General features: G+C 35.1%; 1 protein-coding gene across 1 annotated transcript in view; it reads right to left on the reverse strand.

Moving 5' to 3' along the window:
* Window positions 1–3,236: 3,236 nt before the first annotated feature.
* The window catches only part of LOC140150452 (SRC kinase signaling inhibitor 1-like), a 569,935-nt gene continuing 549,040 nt past the window's right edge, over window positions 3,237–24,131 (reverse strand). Inside the window, exons 21-23 of the mRNA XM_072172468.1 lie at window positions 21,054–21,452; window positions 14,077–14,195; window positions 3,237–8,240 (exon numbers count right to left, since the gene is read on the reverse strand). Of these exons, the coding sequence (XP_072028569.1) occupies window positions 7,703–8,240; window positions 14,077–14,195; window positions 21,054–21,452 (1,056 nt within the window). The 3' untranslated portion in view covers window positions 3,237–7,702. The remainder of the gene's footprint in view (window positions 8,241–14,076; window positions 14,196–21,053; window positions 21,453–24,131) is intronic.

Here is a 24,131-nt window from a genome sequence, read left to right on the forward strand (position 1 = left end):
AAAACATGAAAAATCAAATTATATGTGCTGAAATGTGAAATTTCAAAGCTATGCTTTGCAAACTTTTTTCTTTCTTTCTTGGCCTTTTTCAATATGCATTCTGATGAACCATCAATCTGTTAAGCAAATTTGTTTTCTGAAAAGACCTGTATAACAAACATATTCTGTCACACTAACGGTTCTTTACCTCAGTGGTTTTTTTTTAAACTGTTAGGACTATCATTGTTCTAAGAATGCCTTTTCCAAACTGTACATGTTTCAAAAGATATAGAAGTAGAATTTCTGTATCAATAGCACACCATGTGAGTGGATTTTTTTCAAAATTGTACACCTAATATCAGTTCGGGGGCACTGCTAATTCAAAGACGTCTCTGATATCAAATACTCTTGAAGCGTCATGTCACATAAGAGTATCATATTTCAGAGATGTCTCATAAATCACATATTCCCTAGTTTCAAAAGCCAGTCGCAAACAATATTAGTAATTTTGGTGAACGTGCCAGCGCAGTGGGAATAATTTTGTGTATAGGCTTTATCAGGGTTGTAGCTAGCCCAAGTTGAGCATTTTGAGTGCCTGCTAATTTTACTATCTAATTCATGAATTGGATAGTAAAATTGGGATTTTTTTTTACTTCAAAACATTTGATTTTGGCCATTGCAATCTAAGTGTGTTCTGGGACCATTTGTCAGAATTTGCACAGATAGATATAATTTTTGCACAGGTAGATATTTGCTAAACATAGGAAATCTTATTCTAATACACTCAGCTTCGTTCCGATGTGCTGCATCGAATGCCCAGCTGTCAACAAAGCTCGACCTATGTGATATCACAGACCCCCGTATGTGAAATCACTGACCAGTCTTTGAAATCAGAGACGTCCGTTTATTACGAGTGCCCCCGAACTGATATGGTCATAATAAGTTACATCCAGTAAAGCTTGTGCATAATTTTCCAAAATTATTTCACATCAACATCTGGATGACAAACACTAATGCCTTTTTTTATAAAAAAAAAATCTCTACAAAATTCACCACATTTTGTAATCATTTTGTTTACTCATTTACCAATCAATCAATTAACAATTTGCTTAATTACACAATACAACAACATCAACAATAAATGAAATTATTTCTTTGATTTAGAAAATACACATTGGAAGACTTCATTTTGCTTTTCTTAATACTGTACAAAGAGGACAATGGTACATATTTTTTGCATCACAGTATAATCATTTTGCAAGATTTAATATTTTGTACATACTTTTTAAATCTTGATATAGTAAAATCTGCAACACCATTCACTATAAATTGAACTTTGGTGCATTTGGTTATATTACAAAACTATACAGTGTTTAGTATAATGATGACATGACTCCAAACTAAATGAACCAATTTTATATAGTCATCCAAGATAAATTGACCCCTAGCTTATTGAATAAATGGAATAAAACAAAGGTTATTGTGATAATGACTTGTAGGCCTATGGCATCACAGGTAGTATAAGGTGAGATTGGGCTACTTTAAAATCCCTGTGAAAGATTTTGGAAATATCTTCCACAGGGGGTGTATGAATTTCAAATGGAAGGAACACATCAAGCAGTTCCAATTAAATTTCATGCACCATCTTTGAAAGATTCAACCTGAACCTTCCAAAGAGGGAGGGTGAGTTTCAAACAGAGTTGGTTAATGTACTAATTCCATTTGAAATTCATACTCCCCCTTTGGAAGATATTTTCAAAATCTTCCACAGGGGTAGTGTGGATTTTAACTGGAATAGGCCTTGCCAGTGCATATTAACTGTACAGCAAGAGATCATGGACTTTTCTTCATTACTTGGTTTTTGTGGGATAATCTCAAAATTAAACTCTTTTAAACCGTCAGCACCAACATATGAAGCATAGGCCTATGATATACTAGCTGTTCCTGACAGAGCCCAAATAGAACATAATTGTGGAATTATCCCTTAATATAGACAATTTTGGTAATTCCCAAAATATTTTGGGGCACATAATTATTTGGCTACATGTAATTAGCATCCCTCTAACTCATCCCTTTTATTGCATTTATAAAATGCAATTGTGGTCATATTCAATGGCAATGACATCGTGTACAGCTCCAATTTAAATGAAAACACTAGCTTTGTTTGCATGGACACTGTCCAATTTTGAGTTTGGGCATTGCAGGCTTGCATAATAAGCCCCCCTTGAATTAATTGGCTCTGCTCTGCACCAAATCCAAGGGTCAAATACAATATTGATCTTTTAGGCCCCAGAACCAAATTTGTTTGATCTGTGGATCAACTGTTGATGCTGCTTCAATGCTTGTTAAGTAATTAAACAGGCAAAGATTCATATGTTATCGCAATTAACAATTAATCAATTTATTGATTTCTTAAATAATAAGTACCGGGTACCAAGCATCAATGGTCGCTCAAAAGATCTAACTAATTTGTTTCTATTGCATTACATGTAAGATCGCTGCTTTTGGAATCCACACCAAAAAACATCATGAACTGGGTGTAAAAACAGGTCTAGTATGTCCAGATATATAACCCATAAGAGAGTAACATGAACAAAATCTCTCCCCCCCCCAGCTCATTCCACCAGTTACAACAAAACATTGAAACTAACTGGGGGAAATATTACCAACATGCAGACGCATTTTTGACATCCTAATTCACTTATGGCCCACCGTCAGTATATGATTAGAACAATACATGTAAATTACTTTTCCACTTTTTTTTCTATACAACATTCTGACTATCATACAAGAGGTAGCGAAGCAAATCAATGCATACTATTTGTGGTGCATAACTGAGGTATATCTGCCAGCCCATTTTAGAAACAATTGACCCACACTTACATATTGAGATAATCATACACTGAGATGTACACAAGATTTTGTTCATAATAGTGGGTTACTTTGTGGAACCCTTCCCACTGGCATATAAACTAGCCTAGAGGGGGCCGGGAAGGGGGCCAAGCATAGTGTCCAAAAAGGTGAAATGTGTACATCCATATCAAAACGATGCACTTGTCGGCTGCTACTTCAAATCATCCCAAGTCACATGGTTTAGGAATACAGTGAACATTCCTTAACCCTATGACTTGGGGATGATTGGAAGTGACCTCCACTTGAGATGAGTCTGGTATTTATTCCTAGTTATTAGGTGAAATGAGACACATGTAGCAGCTGACAAGTGCATCGTTTTGATGTACACAAATGAACAATATAAACAACTGTATAAACTGTAGGCTCAAGGGAAGGGGGGCTCTACCCTTCTGGTTATACCACTTTTTACCTCTTCCTTAAATGCCCAATTTCCTCTGGTATGAGGCAGAAATCAGAATTTATAACAACATCACAATAACAGTTAACATATCAATGCTTGGGTAACTTAGCAAGCAATGGCCATGGGAAGATTGAACATATTGGTGCAGTCATCGAGCATCGGAAAGGCCAAATTATACTCAAATATTGGGATGACTATGGCCCAACTTGAGCAGTAAATTGGTAGTTCTGATGAATTGAAACAACGTCCATTTGGTACATTTGTAATTTTGGGCTCCTTCAGTGTCGAAAAGCTGGCTAAGTTACTGTACATTACTGGCAAGATTCCAAAGGTTATTCAGAGAGTTATTATCTACTAAAGAAATGGTGGCTCTGAAAAGTGTCACTTAAGAGCAAAATCTACTGTCAAGCATGAAGTGTTTGCTTGCACAAAAATTTTCCAAAATTTAATGCGTACAGTTGATTCGCGAAATGTTCAAGCACACAAATAAATTTTTCTTCCCATAGGCCTTAAATGAAATATAAACATTCACAAAAACTTTCAGGTCGCAGAAACATGGGTTCTCGCCAAAACGTGAAATTTTAATGCCGTAAAAATATTGAGCTTTACAGTACTTTGAACAGCTCTTTTCAGAGCCTTGCTTTCTTTACATAGCTCATAGCAGCAGTGGGTAATATGGGTAATATACGGTAATTTTTGTCTGGATAATTTTTCACGCTTTGCCAAGTTTGAACTGTTTCCCTTCTTTGTTTTAAATTTGCCATTCTTAGTTTCCCTGCATTGAACTATGCACAAAAATAATATATTTGTGTGTTGTTATTTTTGTGGTTGTTGCTTTAAGCGCTTTGTTCATACTTATGCTAAGGCGCTATATAAATTCTGTTTGTTTATTGTATTGCTTGGGACCGCAAAAAATGGGCAAATAAATGTAGGCCGAAAATTTCCACTTTTATAGCACTTGATATTTTTCATATTACTATAATTATCTCAATAAAATTTATTTCCAATTCACTACTCAAGCCTCAACATTGAAACTTATCAAAAACCATATTAAAAAATGCTTTTTGTCCAATTTTGTATTCATTTGCAAGTACAATTATAGCAAACATTGTAGCAAACTACATGTATTTTAGTATTTGTATTGTCCATTAAAATTCAAACCATAATAAATATCCATTAAAAACAAAAATAAACAGTGATATACAACATTATTACAATACATTGTGGTTGGATAGGTAAAATAATTATCTAATACATGGTGTAACATGGTGAACACTATACTTAGAGCATCTACCAGGGAAGTTAGGCATGCATGCTCTGTTTGTTGCATGAAAAAGGCCTGGGGTCCATTTCACTAAACTTTTAACCCATCGTAACTCAGGTAACTGTTCGTAAAGTTATGAATGCCCAATATTAGACATAAATTTACGAAGAGTTCCTGTAGTAAATCCCTATTACTTACCAAGGGTACCATTCGTAAGTATGTTTAGTGGAACTTACGACTCGTTGTAAGTTACGAATGATTTTGAGACTTATGAAGCTTCGTAAAGTTGAGTGAAATGGACCCCTGGGTTGTGATGATATGTGCTTATTCAGTGAATAAGACACCACCAATGTTTTCTGACGTGATTCAATGGGGCTATTCCAGTTGAAATCCATACACCCCCCATGGAAGACATGACCTTAATCTCACACACAGGGAGTGTGAATTTTGAATGGGGTTACCTGAATGGGTGACTTTATTTTGAAATCTACATTCCCTGTGTGGGAGATTAAAGCTGTGGCTTCCATAGGAGGATGGATTTTAACTGGAATAGCATAATCAGACTTCAAAAACGTACTACCATGATGCAATCCACCGCGTGCATGCACAGCAACACTGCATTGGCGAAAAACTGTCTAAATTCACTGCTAAACAGTGTCGATTGCCTTCTTATTTATCTTGTGATTTATTTAAATACTTCTAGAGGAAAACAAAGCTGAATACATATCTTGCCGTTTTTCTTTTGGAATACTTAAATTGTAATCTTAAGGGCTCTCCTAGCAACCTGTTCAGGTTAGTTCCTGTTGAAAAGTAAACATGATATTAGGCCTAAACATCAAATATTATAAAAGTTTGAAAACAAATAACATATGTGACATGATCAAGAGGAATGAGTCACATGTCGACCCTGGTCGAAAATAAGTTTTACTTATGTTTCTAAAGAGGACATTTAGAGCTTGCAGAAACTGAAAACCCCATATTGATATGACTTTTCTTTGCAAAGTTACGTCAATTTATCAATCGCTGAAAACAAGATAAAACAAAAGAATTTTAATACTTTCTTTGCCAATATCTCAAAATGAATATTAGCGACATCCGACTCATTCCCCATGATCGTGTCACATATGACAATATTATACTGACCCATGGCATTTCTCACACATGATAGTTGGTGTAGGTCCTGTTTACTTTTAAAAAGTGGCTAACCCAAAAATGGTCCCTATGAGAGCCCTTAACCTATTATTTTAAGATTGTTTGAATACAAAACAATGGCAAAGACTACTTTTTCAGTTGGAAGTTTTCCTTTGTCTTTCCTCTTAAAAAAATTAACATAGAATACTATTGGAAAGGGTATACATGAATTATGTACGGTATATGAAAAGTGCAGTTTGAAGTGACAATTTATTTTCAACTATTTAAAAATGTAAGAAAGCTTATCATTTGGTTAAAAAGTATCACCATGGATGCAAGCATTCTTTCATTGATTGAATTAAACCCTAGTGATTTACTGATTATGTTGTTGCTCACATCAATACCATATTTACAGTATATTGAAATAATAATGGATTGTTGGATTTCTAAATTATTATGTATCAATTTTATGATTCATTCTTATGTCTAAGATATGAATTTTCAAAAGCTGATTTTCTAGTCCAAGACAATTCAATACATTGGTATTGCCCATATCATATACTATAGCAGTCACAGCCTATCGGTCGGGGACACATCACATATTGGAATTCTGGCTCCTGATTGGCCAGATATGGCTGTTCCAAGTCTTTGCTCTGAAGTTGACTTGAATCTTATCCATTTGAAATCCATACACTCCCTATGGAAGACACAGGGAATGTAGGGTCATATGGAGTCACACATTCAGGTAACCCCATTTGAAATTCACACTCTGTGTAGGAGATTAAGCTAATGTCTTCCATAGGGGGTGTATCGTGGGGTGTATGGATTTCAATAGCCCATTAATGATTTGACTCACAATGAAAAAATTGCCAAAAAATTAGAACTTGTAAACTTATTACAGGGCGTTTAATTGGCTTTGTAAAACATCACTGCAATTGACTTTTAACAAGCGAACAGTTGAAATTGTTGAAGTATGAACAAACATATTTCATTTATTGATATACTCATCAAACTCATTTATGAGTTTTGAATTACAAGCAAATTCTTGATTTTTGTGGTATATGTGATTTTGGTCATACGTTTACTTATTATTGACATTTTCAGAACTGAATATTGCTTTAAGAAAAAAAAAATGAAATTAATAGCGCATAGCGTCTGATTCTAATTACTCCACATGGCAGCATGATGTGATGCTATAAAAATTGAAAATTTATCTGGGCCAGGTTTTTACGAGCTCGGTGGTGAAAATTCTCAACGCACAGTGGAAATTTTGGTCCGTGATGGAGTTGGAATTTGTTCAACTTTATAGCATCGCGCTGCGATATCGCAGCTGTGCACACTTGTGATTGCTGCTGGAAAATAAAGGTCGGCAGAATGACCATAAAGGAGATGCAGACCCACATGCTTTTAAAACATTGCAGCATCGTGTGATATTTCATCGCCCGATACTGCGATGTTTTAAAAGCATCGCAGCATCGCATTGCGCTGCGATATTGATATAATATTGGATGGCTGAGTATGATACCATAACATATCGGATGAGTCATAAAAATATCGGATGAGCCAACGGCGAGTTCGATATTTATATGACGAATCCGATATGTTATGGTATCATGCTAAATAAGCCATCCAATATTATCATTATTAGGTTTTCTTAACTCCTAATAACCCTGAAAACATAATAATGAGTAAGAATCGGACTTAACGCATGATTTCAAGACGCATTTACAGACTAAAACTAATGGCCTGGACTTGACGATCAGCATTAAATAGGTATTCAATCACATCAAACTTAGTTAACATAATCAGGTGAAGAAGAATATAATGAATTATATAATGAATATATTATTATGCCAAATCAGAGAGATATAAATGGTGACACAGTGTTTCTAGGTTTAAAAACAGTATCCATATTTTTGTCTCTTCAAAATATGTTTGGATGTTTAAATATCACATAGGCTACATGTATATACATATATAAATAATCATACGGGATTTTTTTTACATATATATTTTTAAAATATCAGTGTGCCATCCGTCTTTGCATCGAACAACTCGAGCACGGCGGTTGGTGTCTTTCTGCCACTCGGTGCCGGTGATTTCCTCTCAGTGCTGACCTCTATGATGATGACACTTTCACCTTTGCCCTTTTGACCTTTGCCTTCACTTCTTGCATCCTGCCCATTGCTGCTATTTTGTTTCAACAACATTTCCATTTCTGGTTCTGTGTCTGAATTAATAACAGTTTCTTTGATTACATTTTGCGCTTTTTGCGGCTTATAGTCATTAACTTGCTCCACACTGTCAATATCAGTTATCAGTGGACCTTTCTTGGGCACATGTTGGCTTGTGTTCCTTTGGCTTGAACCTGTTGCAGTGGTAGGAGCTGGTGAACTCTGACCTTTTCTTGGTGAACTCTGACCTGTAGCCGGTGGACTCTGACCTTTAATTGCTAATGGCTTCGCTTTGGTTGCAAAACCTCTTGGAGAGAGTTGCTGTGTATTGATGTGCGAGTAGACTGGTGCCTGGATCGAACCATTCACTGAAGAGGGGCTGTAGGGTGGGGGTACAGGGTAAGGCAAGGAAGGAGGGGTTTAGCAGGCAAACAAAAATAACATAAACTTAAAGGCACATACCAAACACAAACTGTGATTGTTCAAAATATTATAATAATAAGAATATTTTAAAATTATTTCAAAAATGAAAGCAAAAACAAAAAACATCACACCAGGCAAAATGTGATGATCATAAATCTGTTATTCATTCAAAAATTAACAATAATTAAATTAAAACACTTAGAATGTTTTTCAAAACTGATTAGCTAATTACTAACAGTTAGTAGAATAATGAGACAGAATTATTTAAGGTTATGCAAATCGTAATGGCATGTTATTAGTGTAAAACTTCATTTTCTACAGCGAAAGTGTAATTGTTTAAAAATTATGAGATTGATTTGTAAGCTTTGTCTTTTGGCATATATCAACTGCTAAGTGCCAGAAGTGGGTTAAGTGAAATGGCTGCCATGTGTAATTGCCATGTGTAGACGAGTACAATATATTGTGTGTAGATTGCCCAATGTTCACAGAGCAGCTATTGCATTTACCCACTTCAGGCACTAAGCAGTCGATATTTGTCTCCAAAAAGAATTAGTAACTTGTTAAAGAAGAAAATGGGTAAAGACACGCCAGTGTAACCCAGGACCTTTGGTATTTGAGACCTACACTTTAACCAACCAGGGCCATGGACACACATGATGAGGCCAACTAAATGCCCTCTAGTTAAGGCTGATGTGCCACTTGCCTTAAAACTTCAAAGGTTGAATGCACAGGTCTCATAATCAGAGGTTCTGGGTTTGATTCCACTCGAGATATCGTTCCATTTTCCATATAACATGTTGATATAATAATGAACATGTTAGGGCCTTAGCAAGCAGGTGGCCATGGCTGCCTCACTTTTAGAAAAAATTATTATGTTTTTTTTTATAGCTTTATTCCGATATTTGCTTTTTGGCCGCTCCACATTTGGATGGCCACCCCACATTTTTCAAATGCTACAGCTCTGGAACATGTTAAAAATTCAACAGAACGGATACATTCCAACCCGTAAGATTTGGCTGTTTTCTATACCTTCATGTGTCAAACAAAAGTGCCTAATTTTGATGTATTTTATGAAAAATTGCTAAAACTATTTGAATTCTATTTAAGAGAGAGAATATGTGTGTAGGAAACACATTACTAAAAGACAAATCTTACAAATTGATGGTAGCTTCCTACAGCGTATATATCATGGCATCCTTCACGTGCAAACTGTCACCAAAATGTTTGATGATTTACATCAAATTAGAGAAAATATCATCTTCACTGGTATAGTATAAAACATCTTTCCTATTTCTATTTTCCCCATTTCTTGTATTAAAATGAATAAATGATTGATTTGTTATTCAAATGAACTTAATTTTCACCACTTTTGGATTTGTGAGGAAATTGTGAGTAATTTTATATTGTGACAGTTCTAAGATGGATGATTGCATTGTATATCAAGCAAGAATCAAAACTATCTACAAAATGTCTGTATATCAAGATGAATATAAGTGAAAAAGTTGAAGAGTGAGTATTAGTTAGGTGTAAGCACAATGCGCCATTCCAGTTGATATCCATATCCCCTATGGAAGACATATCCTTAATCTACCACACAGTGGGTGTAGATTTCAAATGGAGTCACCCATTCAGGTAACCCCATTTTAAATCCACACTCCCTGTGTGGGAGATTAAGGTCATGTCTTCCATAGGGGGGTGTATGGATTTCAACTGGAATAGCACAATTTGAAGATATGAGTGGTGAGAATTTTGAAGCTTAACAGGCTGCTTGCATGTGGAATGATGGTTCAAGCTTGAAAATGTCAATATAGATGACGATGCAATGACACAAAGAATCAAATGGGTACTGCACATGTACACATGGTTGCCAGTTTTTACACCCAATTTTATAACAACGATTACATATCATCCCTGGCATTATTGGTTTCTAATGATGTCACTTTTTCAAATGTGTATTGGGTCTAAATTGCATGAGGTGTCACATAAGTTGTTCCATTGCAATGTGTTGTACCCTAGTTGTTAAAATGGTTAATTTCAGCTACAGATCCTGATACACATCTAAAAAGAGCGCAAAATTGTACATTTTAAATTAATTTGTCCCAGGGGCATATCAGGACTTTGATCACTTGTCAAGGGCGGGGGCAAGTTTTGCCCCATGTGCACATCACTTTGACCCAGTCTGTTCTGTAGCATTCATGTACCAGGGATTATTTTAAAGGGAAAATGTAAATGTTTTATGACTTTATCAGGACGTTCACCAAAAAAATGAGCACTTTTATATTGTTTTGGCCTATAATCAAAGTTGAACTTGGCCCATAATCAAAGTTGGCCAAAAAGAAGATGCATGTATCTATTTTGGTCAATTTAAGCCTAATAAAGATTGCCTGCCTAGCAAGAGCCACATGTGGAGGCTCAGAGGACCCAAATAAGATCCAACAACATTACAGGACTGAAGGTCCAAACTTTGTGCTACTGGATGGTCAGCAGATTTTGCCATTGCTCCTTTTGTTGTGTGCATAAGTTATAACTGGTTTATGATATAGGCCTACAATATTTAAACCACATTCCTCTCTATAATATTCTTATTATTTCATTGTTACATGATATTATCTAGTTTTCATATTATTCAGCAAGCAAGCACAATCAAATTTTTCAAGACTTGTTTAGGACATGTTATTTACTTACTGACTTGCCAAAATAAAATGGACCCCAATAATAAATATACCAAATATTTAAAAAAAATACAAAAATTGGAACTTCATATCTACAATACTGCTTGTTTAAATATTACACCTGTATCATTTACATCAGTCTCTTTCTAGATAAATTAATCTATATTTCTATGTGCAAATATACAACATATTTATAACAAAATATCTTGCCCTGTTTCAAATTTTAAAAAAACACTGATTTATTCACTTGATTTACATTATATATTGCATAATAATGAATTAGTTAATTAGTGCAGCAATCGAGTTTTACCATTTTTGATTATAAAGTGTTTTTTTTTACCAAAACTTACGATTATGTCCAAATGTTTGAAAATAACTTTTACTGCATGTAGTTTCTACACTAACTTCAAATTACAGTTTTAGGTCTGAGATGCTGCAAGTAATTTCTACACTAATTAAAATTTAAAGTTTTGGTCTTTAAAAGTTGCAAGCACTGTCTTACTTTTTAGTTATCTTGCACACAATAACAAAGCAATTTTCTGATAAGTTTATTTCATGTTACTTGTATTGTCAATTACTAGTACATTGATTTGATTTTATAATATTTGCATAACCATTATCAAAATTTACAAAGATGTTAAAAATATTTTGTTTAATTTTCATCAAAATTTGAAAATTTATTGAGCACTCTCCTGACTGTCACTTGATTTCTTTTAACAAATTGCCATTTTGTGTGCCAAGTTTAGGTAAATATAAAACATTCTACACAACAAAGACACACAAAGACAAGTAGACAATGATACAAGATAGAACATGTGATTAGTGGGCAAATATGGAAGCACACGGGCGGGCCGGCACTGCAAAAACATGAGTTAGTTGTTGCACCGTGTACACACAGCATTGCAAAAAATGTTCTAGAAACACTCTAGTGGGTTGAAATCAATCTAGAAACACTAGAAATATTAGGAAGCCATGTGATTTGATGCTTTTTTTAGGGTTAGATAAAAAGTATGTTAAACTCTACTGCATTAGGGGTAAGGGAGTGTGAGGAGAAGAGAGAAACAAAGATACAAAGTACTTTTTAAGTTAAAATGATCTTTGATATATACATTTGTGTGACATGTTCTAGCGGAACGGGGCACCTATTTCTTGGTTAAAGTGATTCTGACAACTTTGTACAGAAAAACTGGACAAGTGTGCTGTACCTTAATGCATGCCTTCAGTGTTTTAACTGTTCACCTCCATTTTGGATGGAAGGTTTACTCCTGGGATGACAAAATTAATGTTATATATCTATGTCTGTTATAAAGTTTTATTTTCTAACTTTGGAATAGATGAAACACATAAAAGGAAAATCCAAAACACATATTTGACCTCGCTGAGCTAAGGGCTGGGGTAGGCCTATGAACGTTTGGACAGTATTTATTTTGGGACATTAGAGCACATCAGACATATCGAATTGCATTCTGAATACAAAGAATGTCATTCTGATATCAAATAATTTTGATTTTTTGACATTCGCAATTTAATACACATTTTATGGCAAATCATTAAAATTGATATTTTTGATATTTAACAGTACTTGAAGTAAACTTTATAAATCTGATGATTTATACTTAAAGTGTATGTAGGTGGGATGAAAAGCCGACGATCAATTGAAAAATTTGACCTTTTCATTATTGAAGATATGGATTTTTTCCCAAAACACCAAAAAAAATTAGGTCTTTTTGGGAAAAATCCATATCTTCAATATGAAAGGTCAAAATTTTCAATTGACCGTCGGCTTTTCCTCCCTGCCACATACACTTTAAGAATATATCATTAGATTTATATAATTTACTTTGAGGACTGTTATATATCAAAAATTTGAAAAATATCAAATTTTTATAATTTGTCATAAAATTTGTATTATATTGTAATTTTCAAAAAATGAAAATTATTTGGTATCAGAAAGACATGCTTCAGTATTCAGAATGCAATTCGATAGGTCTGAGGTGCTCTCATGTCCCACAAAAAATACTGTTAAAACGCAATAAACGCTCATTTTAGATCCCTTAAGTCACATTTTTGGATGGGTAATTTGGCAAAATAGCAGAATCTATAGTCTGTCCTAAAAAGAGTTAGGGAGGGTTACGGGGGACTGTATTCTGTACTTATTCCAACAATTTTATTCAAAATGATGGGCAAACCTCAATTTCTAGCCAAGATACGCTGGCGAAGTGATGAAATAATCGGATTAACTACCATAGAAATAGGTGAAAATTTTTTTGAATATACGTTCAAGCGGTACCTCTGTAAGATTAGTATCTTTGAAAAGTCTGGTTTTGTATTCAATCTATGATTGCAGACAAACACAGCTGATGAGTGCAATCTGCCTGTAGTGCAGCGCGATGTATTCAAAAATTGTTTTCACCTATTGCTATGGAAGTTAATCCGATTATTACATCACTTTGCCAGCGTATACTGATCTGCACTGGGCTATTAGGGTCGAAATCCATACATCCCTATGAAAGGCATGACCTTAATCTACTATACAGGGAGTGTGGTATTCAAATGGGGTTACCTGAATAGTGACTCCATTTGAATTCTACCCTCCCCCTCTTGTGTGAAAGGTCATTTCTTCCGTGAGGGTGTACTGATTTTAACCGTGACTGGATCGGAATAGCCCATATCTTATGTTGTGATTATGCTACTGGACATCAATTGCAATCTTTTTTGTACAATATATGTATATGCATAACCTCTGTAATTGGTATAACTTAATTATAGATGAATTTGCCAGAACATGTCACATTTAATGAGTTGAAAGCAGAATGACGGTTACACCCATAAGAAAATGAAGAAAACCTGATCTACTATATAATATGGCATATATGGATTTTGCACATTAATTGCATAGCTAGATGTTTTCACTAAGTTTGATTTGCAGAATAATAGCAGAAATGAGTTATAATACGGTAGTCCATCCCCTATTTGTAGCATATATAAGGCAGGAACAATATGTGTACTGCCACATGCCTGATAACTTACAAAGTAAGCTTTATAATATATGCTAAAACAAAATGGCGGCTACTTCATCAATTTCCTGAAATTAAATACAGTACATTTCATTAAAGTTACCTTTCTGCAAGTGCATCGGATGCAAGGCTTTCTAAGTCGTTAAGAGCTTTCTCCACACCTTTTACTGTCTCCCCCTGCTTTGTTTTGTTACGATAAATGGTGGTTTCCTTCAAAATCGTCTGCAATAGAAAAATGGTCAAAACGAGGGCGCTTTATTTAAGATTCCAGGATTGAAAACTTATCACACTGTTTATTGACTACATCAAGTGAATTGTGATGGAGCGGTGTGAATTCTTTGATGTAACATTTAACACACAAACTGCATATTTACTAACATCTACTACAACACAATTTTGCTTCTTCTTTTTTCCTTTTTCTTTGAAATTTTACAAACACATGTTGATAAGTTTAAAAACAATCTAACAAATTAGCTCCTATTTATGTCTGTATGTCACCAAATTTTATTGTGAACTATTAAAAAAAAAAAATTTTTTTTTAATCTGCATAATTCTAAAATTGAGTACGGTATCAAAATGTGATCAATAATGTGTCAATTGTATGGATCTCACTGCCAATTTAACAAAAATCTTTGAAAAAAGAACTTGAACAGTTGTTCATTTCCTTTAATAATATGTAGGCCTACCACACTATGACCAATGTATAAAGTTGAATTAACAAATACATTCCTGAAATTACCTATATCCTATGTGAAATTTTGTATAAAGTTAAATGAATAAATACATTCCTAAAATTATCCACATCCTATATGAAATTTGAAAAGTTGATTTCTTATGTTAAAAATATAACAAGCAAATGAATGCATTTTGTCATGCAGGCATGCAATACCAATGCTATCATAATGTTACATTCCATTTGAAGAATTCGGATGCAAATCACAACATATCATCACCTTGTGTAGTTTTTAGGGTGTTTTGGTAAATTCAAAAAAGAAATATGTGCACTACACTGGCACTTACAATAACCATAATTGATTATTGATTAATATTGATTAAAAATCACACAAGGCAGCACACGGTGTATCATGTTTTGCACCTGACTTCTTCATTTATATGTCACTGGTACATCTTGTTTACAGTAAATACAATAATAGCTGCTCTCTGTAAAATATTGACACGTCTCATATTTCCCATACAATCTGATAGGATTGATTTAATCAAATTCATCTATATTATTGTAGTTCTATGGAGATAAAAGCACTGGGCTATTCCAAATGAAATCCATACACCCCTTACATTATGCAAGACATGGCCTTAATCTCTAACAGAGGGGGTGTATATTTCAAATGGAGTCACCTATTCAGGTAACCCCATTTGACATTACTCTCCCTGTGTGAGAGATTAACGTAGTGTCTTCCATAGGGAGTGTATGGATTTTAACTGCAAAAGCCCATTTCCATTTTTACATAGCATTATCATTTTGACACATTTCATATGTGCTTTAATTTTGATTTCAGTATAAATTGTTGATAAAATGTGTTTTTTATGACAAATGTATGTTCTTCAAAATATTAAAATCTACTATTCAAATGTTTAGGTATGATGAAGGTGACATTATTTTATCAATTATACTTAAATTTCAACATTGTTTTTTAAATATTGGTTCAAGTAAAAATGAAACAGCTTCAATGTACCAATGACATGTAAAACAAAACATGCATTACTATCTACATGCAGTGGCTTGAACAATGCATACTATCTTGACTATTATAGTATGATCAATACTAAAATGGCAGACTTCACATATCAACAGAGAGGTGCTGATTGAAACGTTTGAATGATGGAAATGATCATGTGCGCAGATGTGAACATTTTACATCACAATTGCAAGATGTAAAGAAATGGAGAGAATCTTGGCCCAAAATAAGCGCACATTATGTAATTATTGTTTCTGCCTCTGTTTAGTTTGATCAATCTATTTGCATGATTTGCAATACCATTATTTTGCACACTAAAACATCATAGAAGGACTCACTCACACAACATTACTGCAAGTTTTTTGTTACATATCAAAACTGGCTTGTACTCAACAAAATGCAATGGGTATGGTGGAGTAAAACAGCACTGAATATCAAAAGGTCATCTAAGGTCAATTAAGTGAAGATTGTTTGATGGGGTGGGGAAATATAACAATTCATAAGAAACTTGCAACTGAAGTCCAAAAATATTTAATTTTTGGAATAAGGGTGGGCTGTGGATGTTTGATGGGGGATGCCTGATTTGGGAGGATTCCCAATTTTGAGGGGAAAACAATTATTCCGGGAAGTGAAAGGATAATCTAGAACAATTTTGAAGAATTGGCTGGCAACTCGGTTTCTTTCTTCTTTTGTAGGCCCCCATTTGATTATTTTAATGTGGAAAAGTGGAAAGTAAGACTGAGGAGACACAGCCTGATTCTAAGGGGATGTAATTGCATGTTGTGAATACAATCCAGTTAACGAGTGTGGTATTGACTTAACTAGCACCCCTTCGACTTTCCTAATACCTGTTTCTAGCACCCCACCCATTTCATTTCAATTAAAGCATGTGAAATAAGTTAAGAAATTATTTCAGATTTTAAATGCAAGGGTTGTAACAATTGTGCTATACAGTTATATTTATGTACTGAAATGCAACATTATTATTTTGTGGACAAAATATCCAGTTCAATACTAGTCTTTGTCAAAGACTACTCACGATTTAGGGGGACACCAGCCGCGAGTCGCAAACCGTGATGCCCCATGAATAGCGAGCGGAGCGAGCAGAGCGCTGGTTTCCAAGAGTGTGTGGTTCCCAGTAGTTTATCTCCCTATGGATAATATAGGTACACGGTCTGTAGCACCGACTAGTTCAATACACAGTTGATAATAAGTTCCCCCTGAATCCCCCTGAATCAACTGATATTAGTGCCTAGGGTGCTAATTGAGTCAAATACAGTAGCAGTTACTGGTGGAATTCAGGGTGAAATTACTCCATACAAACACTACAAGCACACACTATACTATGGACACTATGACATCAACTATGATAACCTATCCTTTTGCAAGAATTACAAATTATTGCAATATTTCTTTTTTCAATGGGAGTGAGTCCCACATACCCCATGATCTGATACCCATGTATCACTGAAATTTTTCATTGTAACTCCCACTCTTTAGCTTGAGTTCAACTTTGATAGGAATGGAGGTACAAATGGGAGGTATTTGTGACAGTATTGATGGACAAACAGTGATGATGCAGTGGCCAATCAGTCCAGCAGATGGAGAGGCCTTTAAGTAGAGTGAATGTTGGGGTGCGTGTGTATGTGTGTGGGGATCATTGGTGGTATACTAGCTGAATAAGTGTGTCTGCGAAGAAGCATGATCATAGACTTTTGAAATTGTTTCAGAATTTGAAATGATCTTTTCCTTTTCCCTATGTCGACATATTGTCCAAGAAGACCAATCAGAGGATTGCAACTAGAGATAAACCAATCAAGGTGTCAATTACAGAAACCCTCACCAAAGTTACTTTCATTTTGTTTGGTTTTCAATGAAACTAACTATTAATTCTGTGCAGAAATTCCCATGTGCAGAAATTCCCATGTGCAGAAATTACCATGCAGAAATTCCCTTAATAATTAATACTAAAGCTTATAGAGATGAAAATGTTGATTTTGTAGATTGATTTTGTAGATCCTGTATAGTCATGGTAGTTGGATCAACCAAACGATAACATAATTATTGTAATTTATTAAGTTCCCAAATAGAAAAAGATAGAAAGGTAGAAAGAAAGGCAGAAAAAAAGACAGAATGAAAACACAAGAGATAGACAAAAAGACATAGAAAGAAATGAGTGAAAAAGAAAAGGATGAAAGAAAAAGGAGAAGGAAAGATGAACTGAGGAAATGGAATAAAGGAAAGGGAAAGACGAAGGAAAGGAGGAAGAAATGAAGAGAAGGAAAGGGAAAAGAAAAAGATGAAGAAAAGAACTGAAAAAGGAATTGTGTAGTAAACAAATAGAGAGAAGGTAAGTTAAAAGATACCAGGATTATAAATTATTATTAATATTTCTTGTAAATTATATAAGGTGATAAAATTATATGTAGGACATCTCAAAAATTGATAACAGATATTCTACAAATTAATCAATTGAGAAATACTTGTTGTTAATTTGGTGATTTTATTCTTATTTGACTATTAAATTTAATGAGCAAATTTAAGTATGAACTACTTATAATCAAAGTGTTTTGTAAATGTTTAATTCTTCATTGCATTTTGGTTCAAATAAGTTTTCAAAAATAATACTGATAACAATATTGAGGGTATCAAAAGTTTTAGAAATGCCAGAAGTGAAGAGCTATATCAATGAAATTTTGTCAGTGCAATCACTGGTCCTTATGTACACTATGGTGCAAAAATGGTCTCATAAGTATGTTTACTTTTTTTTACAGGAGCTAGATGTCACTACCTGCCTATGTAACCATATAACCAGCAAAATGGAGAAAATTGAGGCATGCAGCATGATTAAGGTCCATTTTAAGGGTTACAGCGCCTAGAAAATATGTGATAAAATAAAAATTCCTTTTCCAAAATGCGACAGTGACATATCACAATCACCACCAAAGATAACTTTCATTTCATCATCAATTTTCTAGGAACTGCAACCCTTCAAAAGCAGGATCTTAATATGCTGCTTGCCTCAATTTTCTCAATCTTGCACTTTATGCGCAGTAACTGGGGCAGCAGGTTATTGGCATCTAGTGCCACCTGTAAAAAAAGTAAACATACCTATGAGACCATTTTTGGACCATAATGTACAAAAGGACCAGTGATTGCACTGACAAAATTTCATTGATATAGCTCTTTCACTTCTGGGCGATTTCTAAAACTTTTTGATACCCCCTCGTACATCACACTGAAATGTAACAAAACAACAAAATAAATCAACATGAAAACACAAAAATGTACCACAGCAAAATTTTTTTCTAAAACAAAAATGGAAAATCTAAAAATGGCACACACATACACACAAAGCAAGGTTAATTTTGAGCTTGGAAATGGTGAAAAATTAGTATAAGAATATGATTTATTATTATTAGTATGCTGTCACCGTGTTATGATTGTTTTTACAGCCAGAAAATACACCGAGCTTGCTGATGGGTTTTGCATGCAAAACACAAAAATCACAACCATCAACTAAATATTAATATTAGGGAAATCATACGGTAGTGGTAGTGATTTTGGAGTGAGTGTTTCTAAAAGTGAATTCCAGGCATGTTTCTAGTTATTAATCAGTGTTTCTAGAATTTTTAGTTAGGGTAAAGTTCTCGCACATTTTACAATGATGATGATAGGGATCAAATATTATAAAAATCTGAAGAATTAATAGTGGGTTCTTTTTAAATAAGCAAATTTCTTTCAATAACGGATATTTTTTTTAAGGTCAAGGACCATCTTCATATTCACATTGATTTAAAGTGGTAGAAAATTTGAGAATATGGATCTGTCAACAACACACTTCAATAACTCGGACATAGACCCACACACAAACTGGTTATTTTGCTGGCCTGCCCATAGCGCAAATAAGGCTCTAGATAAGGCTTTTTTTGGCTTTGGCAAAGATGATGAAATCTAAGAGAAAAGTAGAGAGAAAGGAAAAAGAATGATGAGTTTCCCAAGTGCATGAACGGGGATTAGATATTTTTTGTGCAGGAGCAAGAAGTCAATGCTGATTGGTCACCTCTATTGTTGCCGGGGCAACCTGGTCTGTAATGACAACTTTTGTTGTTGTTGTTGTCGTTGTTGACTTTGATTCCTGTTGACATTCCGGTTTATCGTCTTCTGTTGGGACCACTTCTTGATCTTGAGGTACGGCATCAATGTCCGTCTCTTGTAAACCGACTGGCATTGAGTGTGTCTCCTCTCTGTGTTTTTTCTGCAACTCTCTTAGCTTTGCATACTGCTCCTTAAGCTGGTTCACCCGTAACTTTTCTTGCGGTGTCGGCGATGGTGACGTTGCTATCGTCGCTGGTAACGACTTATGTTTCTCGGCATCGCTCATACTCATTTGGTTTTGAACAGATATTGGAATGTGATTAGGTAATGTGTTTGTCTGTTCGTGATTGTTCTGCAAAGAGCTAATTCTATGGGGAATCTTACTTGGTGATGTTGTTTTTTGTTGTTGCGCTCTGTGTTTGTTTTGGTTGGGCAGTGACTGATGACGTTTCATAGGACTAACAGTAACAGACCCTTTACTTTTTTGGGAAGTTGTTCTCTTTGGGGGAGGGGGAGGTTGTTTGGATTTTGGTTTTTTACGTATTTCAGTTTGTCTCTGTGGAAGTGGGGGAGGGGTACCCTTAGCGGTAACTGGCAAGTGACTTGGGGAAGACTGGTTTTTTAATCGAGCTGCCATTTCAGCTTTGATAGGACTATAACCATTATGTCCTTGATGTGGATTAGGCGATGTCATCGAATGTCGTCCATCTGATCGATCACTGCCAGAGCTATTATGACGTTGTTTCCTCCACGGTATATTATCCAAACAAGTTTCGGCCCAATTTGATTTATTAACTGGCCTGAACGCGGATGATGGGGAATGCCTACTGTGAAGTGCCGCTGGCGCTTCCACGCACCCTCTTGGTGGCTTAGGAGGCCTATCACCAAGCTCATCGCTACTGTATCTTGGACTACCGGGGGCGCTTCTGGATGACAATGCCGATTCAATGCTAAGGTATGAATCTACACTAGCAACTCGCTGTCTTGGAATATGCCCATCTAAACAATCTGGGAAAGAGTCATTCAAAGTTTGGATTTCACCATTTGGGGAGGTAAGCTTAAATTTGGGACTCTGATCGCCTAACGTTGGTTGACTTTTTGATTTCTCAAAATCGGGTCCTATGATATACGTGTGGTAATGGGGTTGGACAAGGAGGGAACCAGTTGATTTGGATACAAGGTCATCTTTGGGTATACAACGGGAGGAATCATCATCATCATAACTATTCACACTACTCGTACTACTATTCATCAACTCAGGGATGGAACCAGTTTGGTTAACAACCTTGCCGTTCTGATGCGTTGTCGTGGTGGTCTTCACCACCGATCCACCGCCCGATACCGCCACGGAGGAAGGCTGGTGCGTGGGAGACGACGTCATGTTCGCTACGGCCTGCTGAGATGTGTAAGTGCGCTTTGGTGGAGGGGGAGGTAATGCCCTGCCCTTGCTCGGGCTCCCCCGACGTGCAGCTTTTTCAGGGGTAACAATCGGCGTCATCATATCATGCACTTCCTGGGAATACATCTCCCACAAGTGTTTCTTTTGGCGTTGATTGTGGGCATTAAGATAACCCGTGGTGCGCAGACAACATCTCCCACTGATTAAATCTTGGGTAAATTGCACAATATCATACGTGTCACGTGAAGATGGAACGTGCTTGCGTGATTGCAGTTGATCAACGGTCTGCAGAGCCAAAACAGAAAAAAAAAAAAGAAAACAAAAACATCGACACAAAGAGTTATTGCACACGTGACACCAATGCACCACTAGTTTCACTACTAAGATAAATTGATTACATCGTCACACGGGCTGTATATAGCAAAGCCGCATAGTGACAGAGCTAAAATAAATGAATATGAATGTATAATACTGCATTTTCAAATGAAATCATGCAAAACTTATGATATAAGAGTGCACACCAAGCTAGAGCTGTGTCGTTCTTTTTAAAAGCATGCACATGTACACAAATTGTAAGCAATATAACGGCTGACATGAATTGATCCAACATTGTTGACATGTATTTGGCAAAATTGTTGACCAACATTGGACCAATGCAATATTGGACCATTTAATGGACCAGTGTTAACTAACAGTACGATGATGAAAGCCTGGTAGAGTCTTTGCCACACAGTTTTCACGTTTTGAAATTCACTTTATAATGCACATTTATCAGAAGGTTTAAAGCAAATTATAATTTCACATTTTAAACACCTGCTGCACTGCAAACAAAATGCACAGATTTCACAAAAACAATATTTTGATCATGACCCTGAAATCAGAGTAAGAAAAGACTCTACTTTAACTTTCAACTTTTGAGATATAAAACATATCTAAGTATACACATAATGCAGTAATATATTGAAATTTTATCACAAAACTAGTTGAACTTATTGAAACAAACCATGCTAAACATGCTCTATCTGCGTGTGATTGGTCATCAATTGGCAGGTGACTTATGACCTGAGGTCATGACCTCTAACCTTAGATCATGCTCTAGCTAACCTCTGACCACATTCACTCACCAATAGTAATGTCTAATTAAAGCATTTATTTGTTAACAAAATCTTTTATGTATACCTTTTGTTGGAGGTTGGCACTCTTTATACGAAACAATTGAAGAAATGTAATAAAGCTAACTTTAAAATAACATAATTTAGCAATTGATATAAATTTAGCTGTAATTACAAATATATTCCATTTTCCTAAATACTACAGTAGTTTCAAATTCTAAACACAACTCTTGTTTTATAATAAAATAAATTATTCAGGATAAATTATGCAGCATAAAAATTTTTGCCAACATAATATAGAGCTACAAAATGTAACCATTACTAAGAAAATGTAATACCCAAACTTTTAATTTCTAAAAAGTTGGTAATGTATTTAAAATGCTCTCCCCTCCCTTTCTTCCTGACATATATAAAATAAAAATTAGCTTCAACGGATAGCAGTATTTTAATAAAATTTGCAAAAACAAAACCAAAAACTCTGTAGGCTATAAGTGCAACAGCTCCCAGTTTGATCACTCATGATTAGTACAAAATGGGAAGAGTGATTAGAGAAGCACCACTTTTGAAAAATGATTTCCAATTGTTATTCAAAACACATCATTATCACTAAGTGGTGTAAGAATTTCATATGGAATACCTAATAGTCAGTTTTCGATAGAGTGAGTTGTTAACCACTGACTGTCATACTTATACTGCTGTTTTGATATTCATACTATAACTACACTTTTTATCAGAGAACATCAGCACTTTTTTGTTAGTGTATTATATACTGGCTCTGTATAAATACAAAAGCTCTAATTGGCATTGAATGAGCACAATGTACCATTTCAGATGTGCATGTAAGTGCACACATCTGCTGTGTCCCATAACTTCCATGCCCTTTGCATTGGGAGCACGTGTGGCCGAGTGGATAAGGCGCCCGACTCATAATACATAGGTTGTGAGTTCGAGCCCTGCTCGTGCCAACGTGTTGTGTCCTTGGGCAAGGCACTTTATCCTCATTGCCTACTGGGGGATGGGGTTGGGTTGGATTGGATGTTTGTATAGTTGTTTGTTTCGATGTTGCAATATTGGCGCTGATTAAGCTGCTGCCAGCAAATTGCATTGTGTCTGTTTAGTTGTATTTAATGTACAATTCTAGCAATTTGACCTGCGGGTCACCATTAGAGTTTGAAATAAAACCTTCCTTTTTTCTTTCTTTTTTTTATTCACTCAATTGCATTTCCAAGTATAGGGCTGCAGTCCTGAATGTGAACCCCATATTCCACACAACACAAACAGGGCATGTCATATATAATGTTAATCTAAATTATAAATTTCCTTTTATTACCTCCCGAAAATATGTATTACAATGACCCAAATATTCTTTACTATATACAATTATTTGAAAAATATTTTCTCGCTAACAGTTATTAGTATTAGTGATAAAGTTAAAACCATAACAGGGGTACTTAAAACTACTTGCATTAAATGGGAAACTTTCAGTCAACAACTGAATTATTTTATTGAATTTGAATTGAGTTAGTAAGGACAATTGGCAACCAAACATGGGCACCTATCATCACTCAACATGTATCTGTAACAAACAGGGTACAGGCTCCAAACTGACCAGGGTTGTGGGAACTGACCAAATATGTGGGAAACTGACTAGGTATATGTGGGAAATTACAGTTTTGGACAATATTATTACTATGTACAAATATAGGAAGCCAAATATTATACTTTAAACCATATAATTTTTGGTATTTCTTTTGTGTTCAATTTGATTAGAATTGGGTAGGGTTTTGAATTCTTCATGCAGAAAATATTCATATTTTCTTTGTGTGCAAATTTGGTTCGGTAAGACAATAAT

The sequence above is a fragment of the Amphiura filiformis genome, chromosome 4, assembly GCF_039555335.1.
Source record: "Amphiura filiformis chromosome 4, Afil_fr2py, whole genome shotgun sequence".
Taxonomy (NCBI): domain Eukaryota; kingdom Metazoa; phylum Echinodermata; class Ophiuroidea; order Amphilepidida; family Amphiuridae; genus Amphiura; species Amphiura filiformis.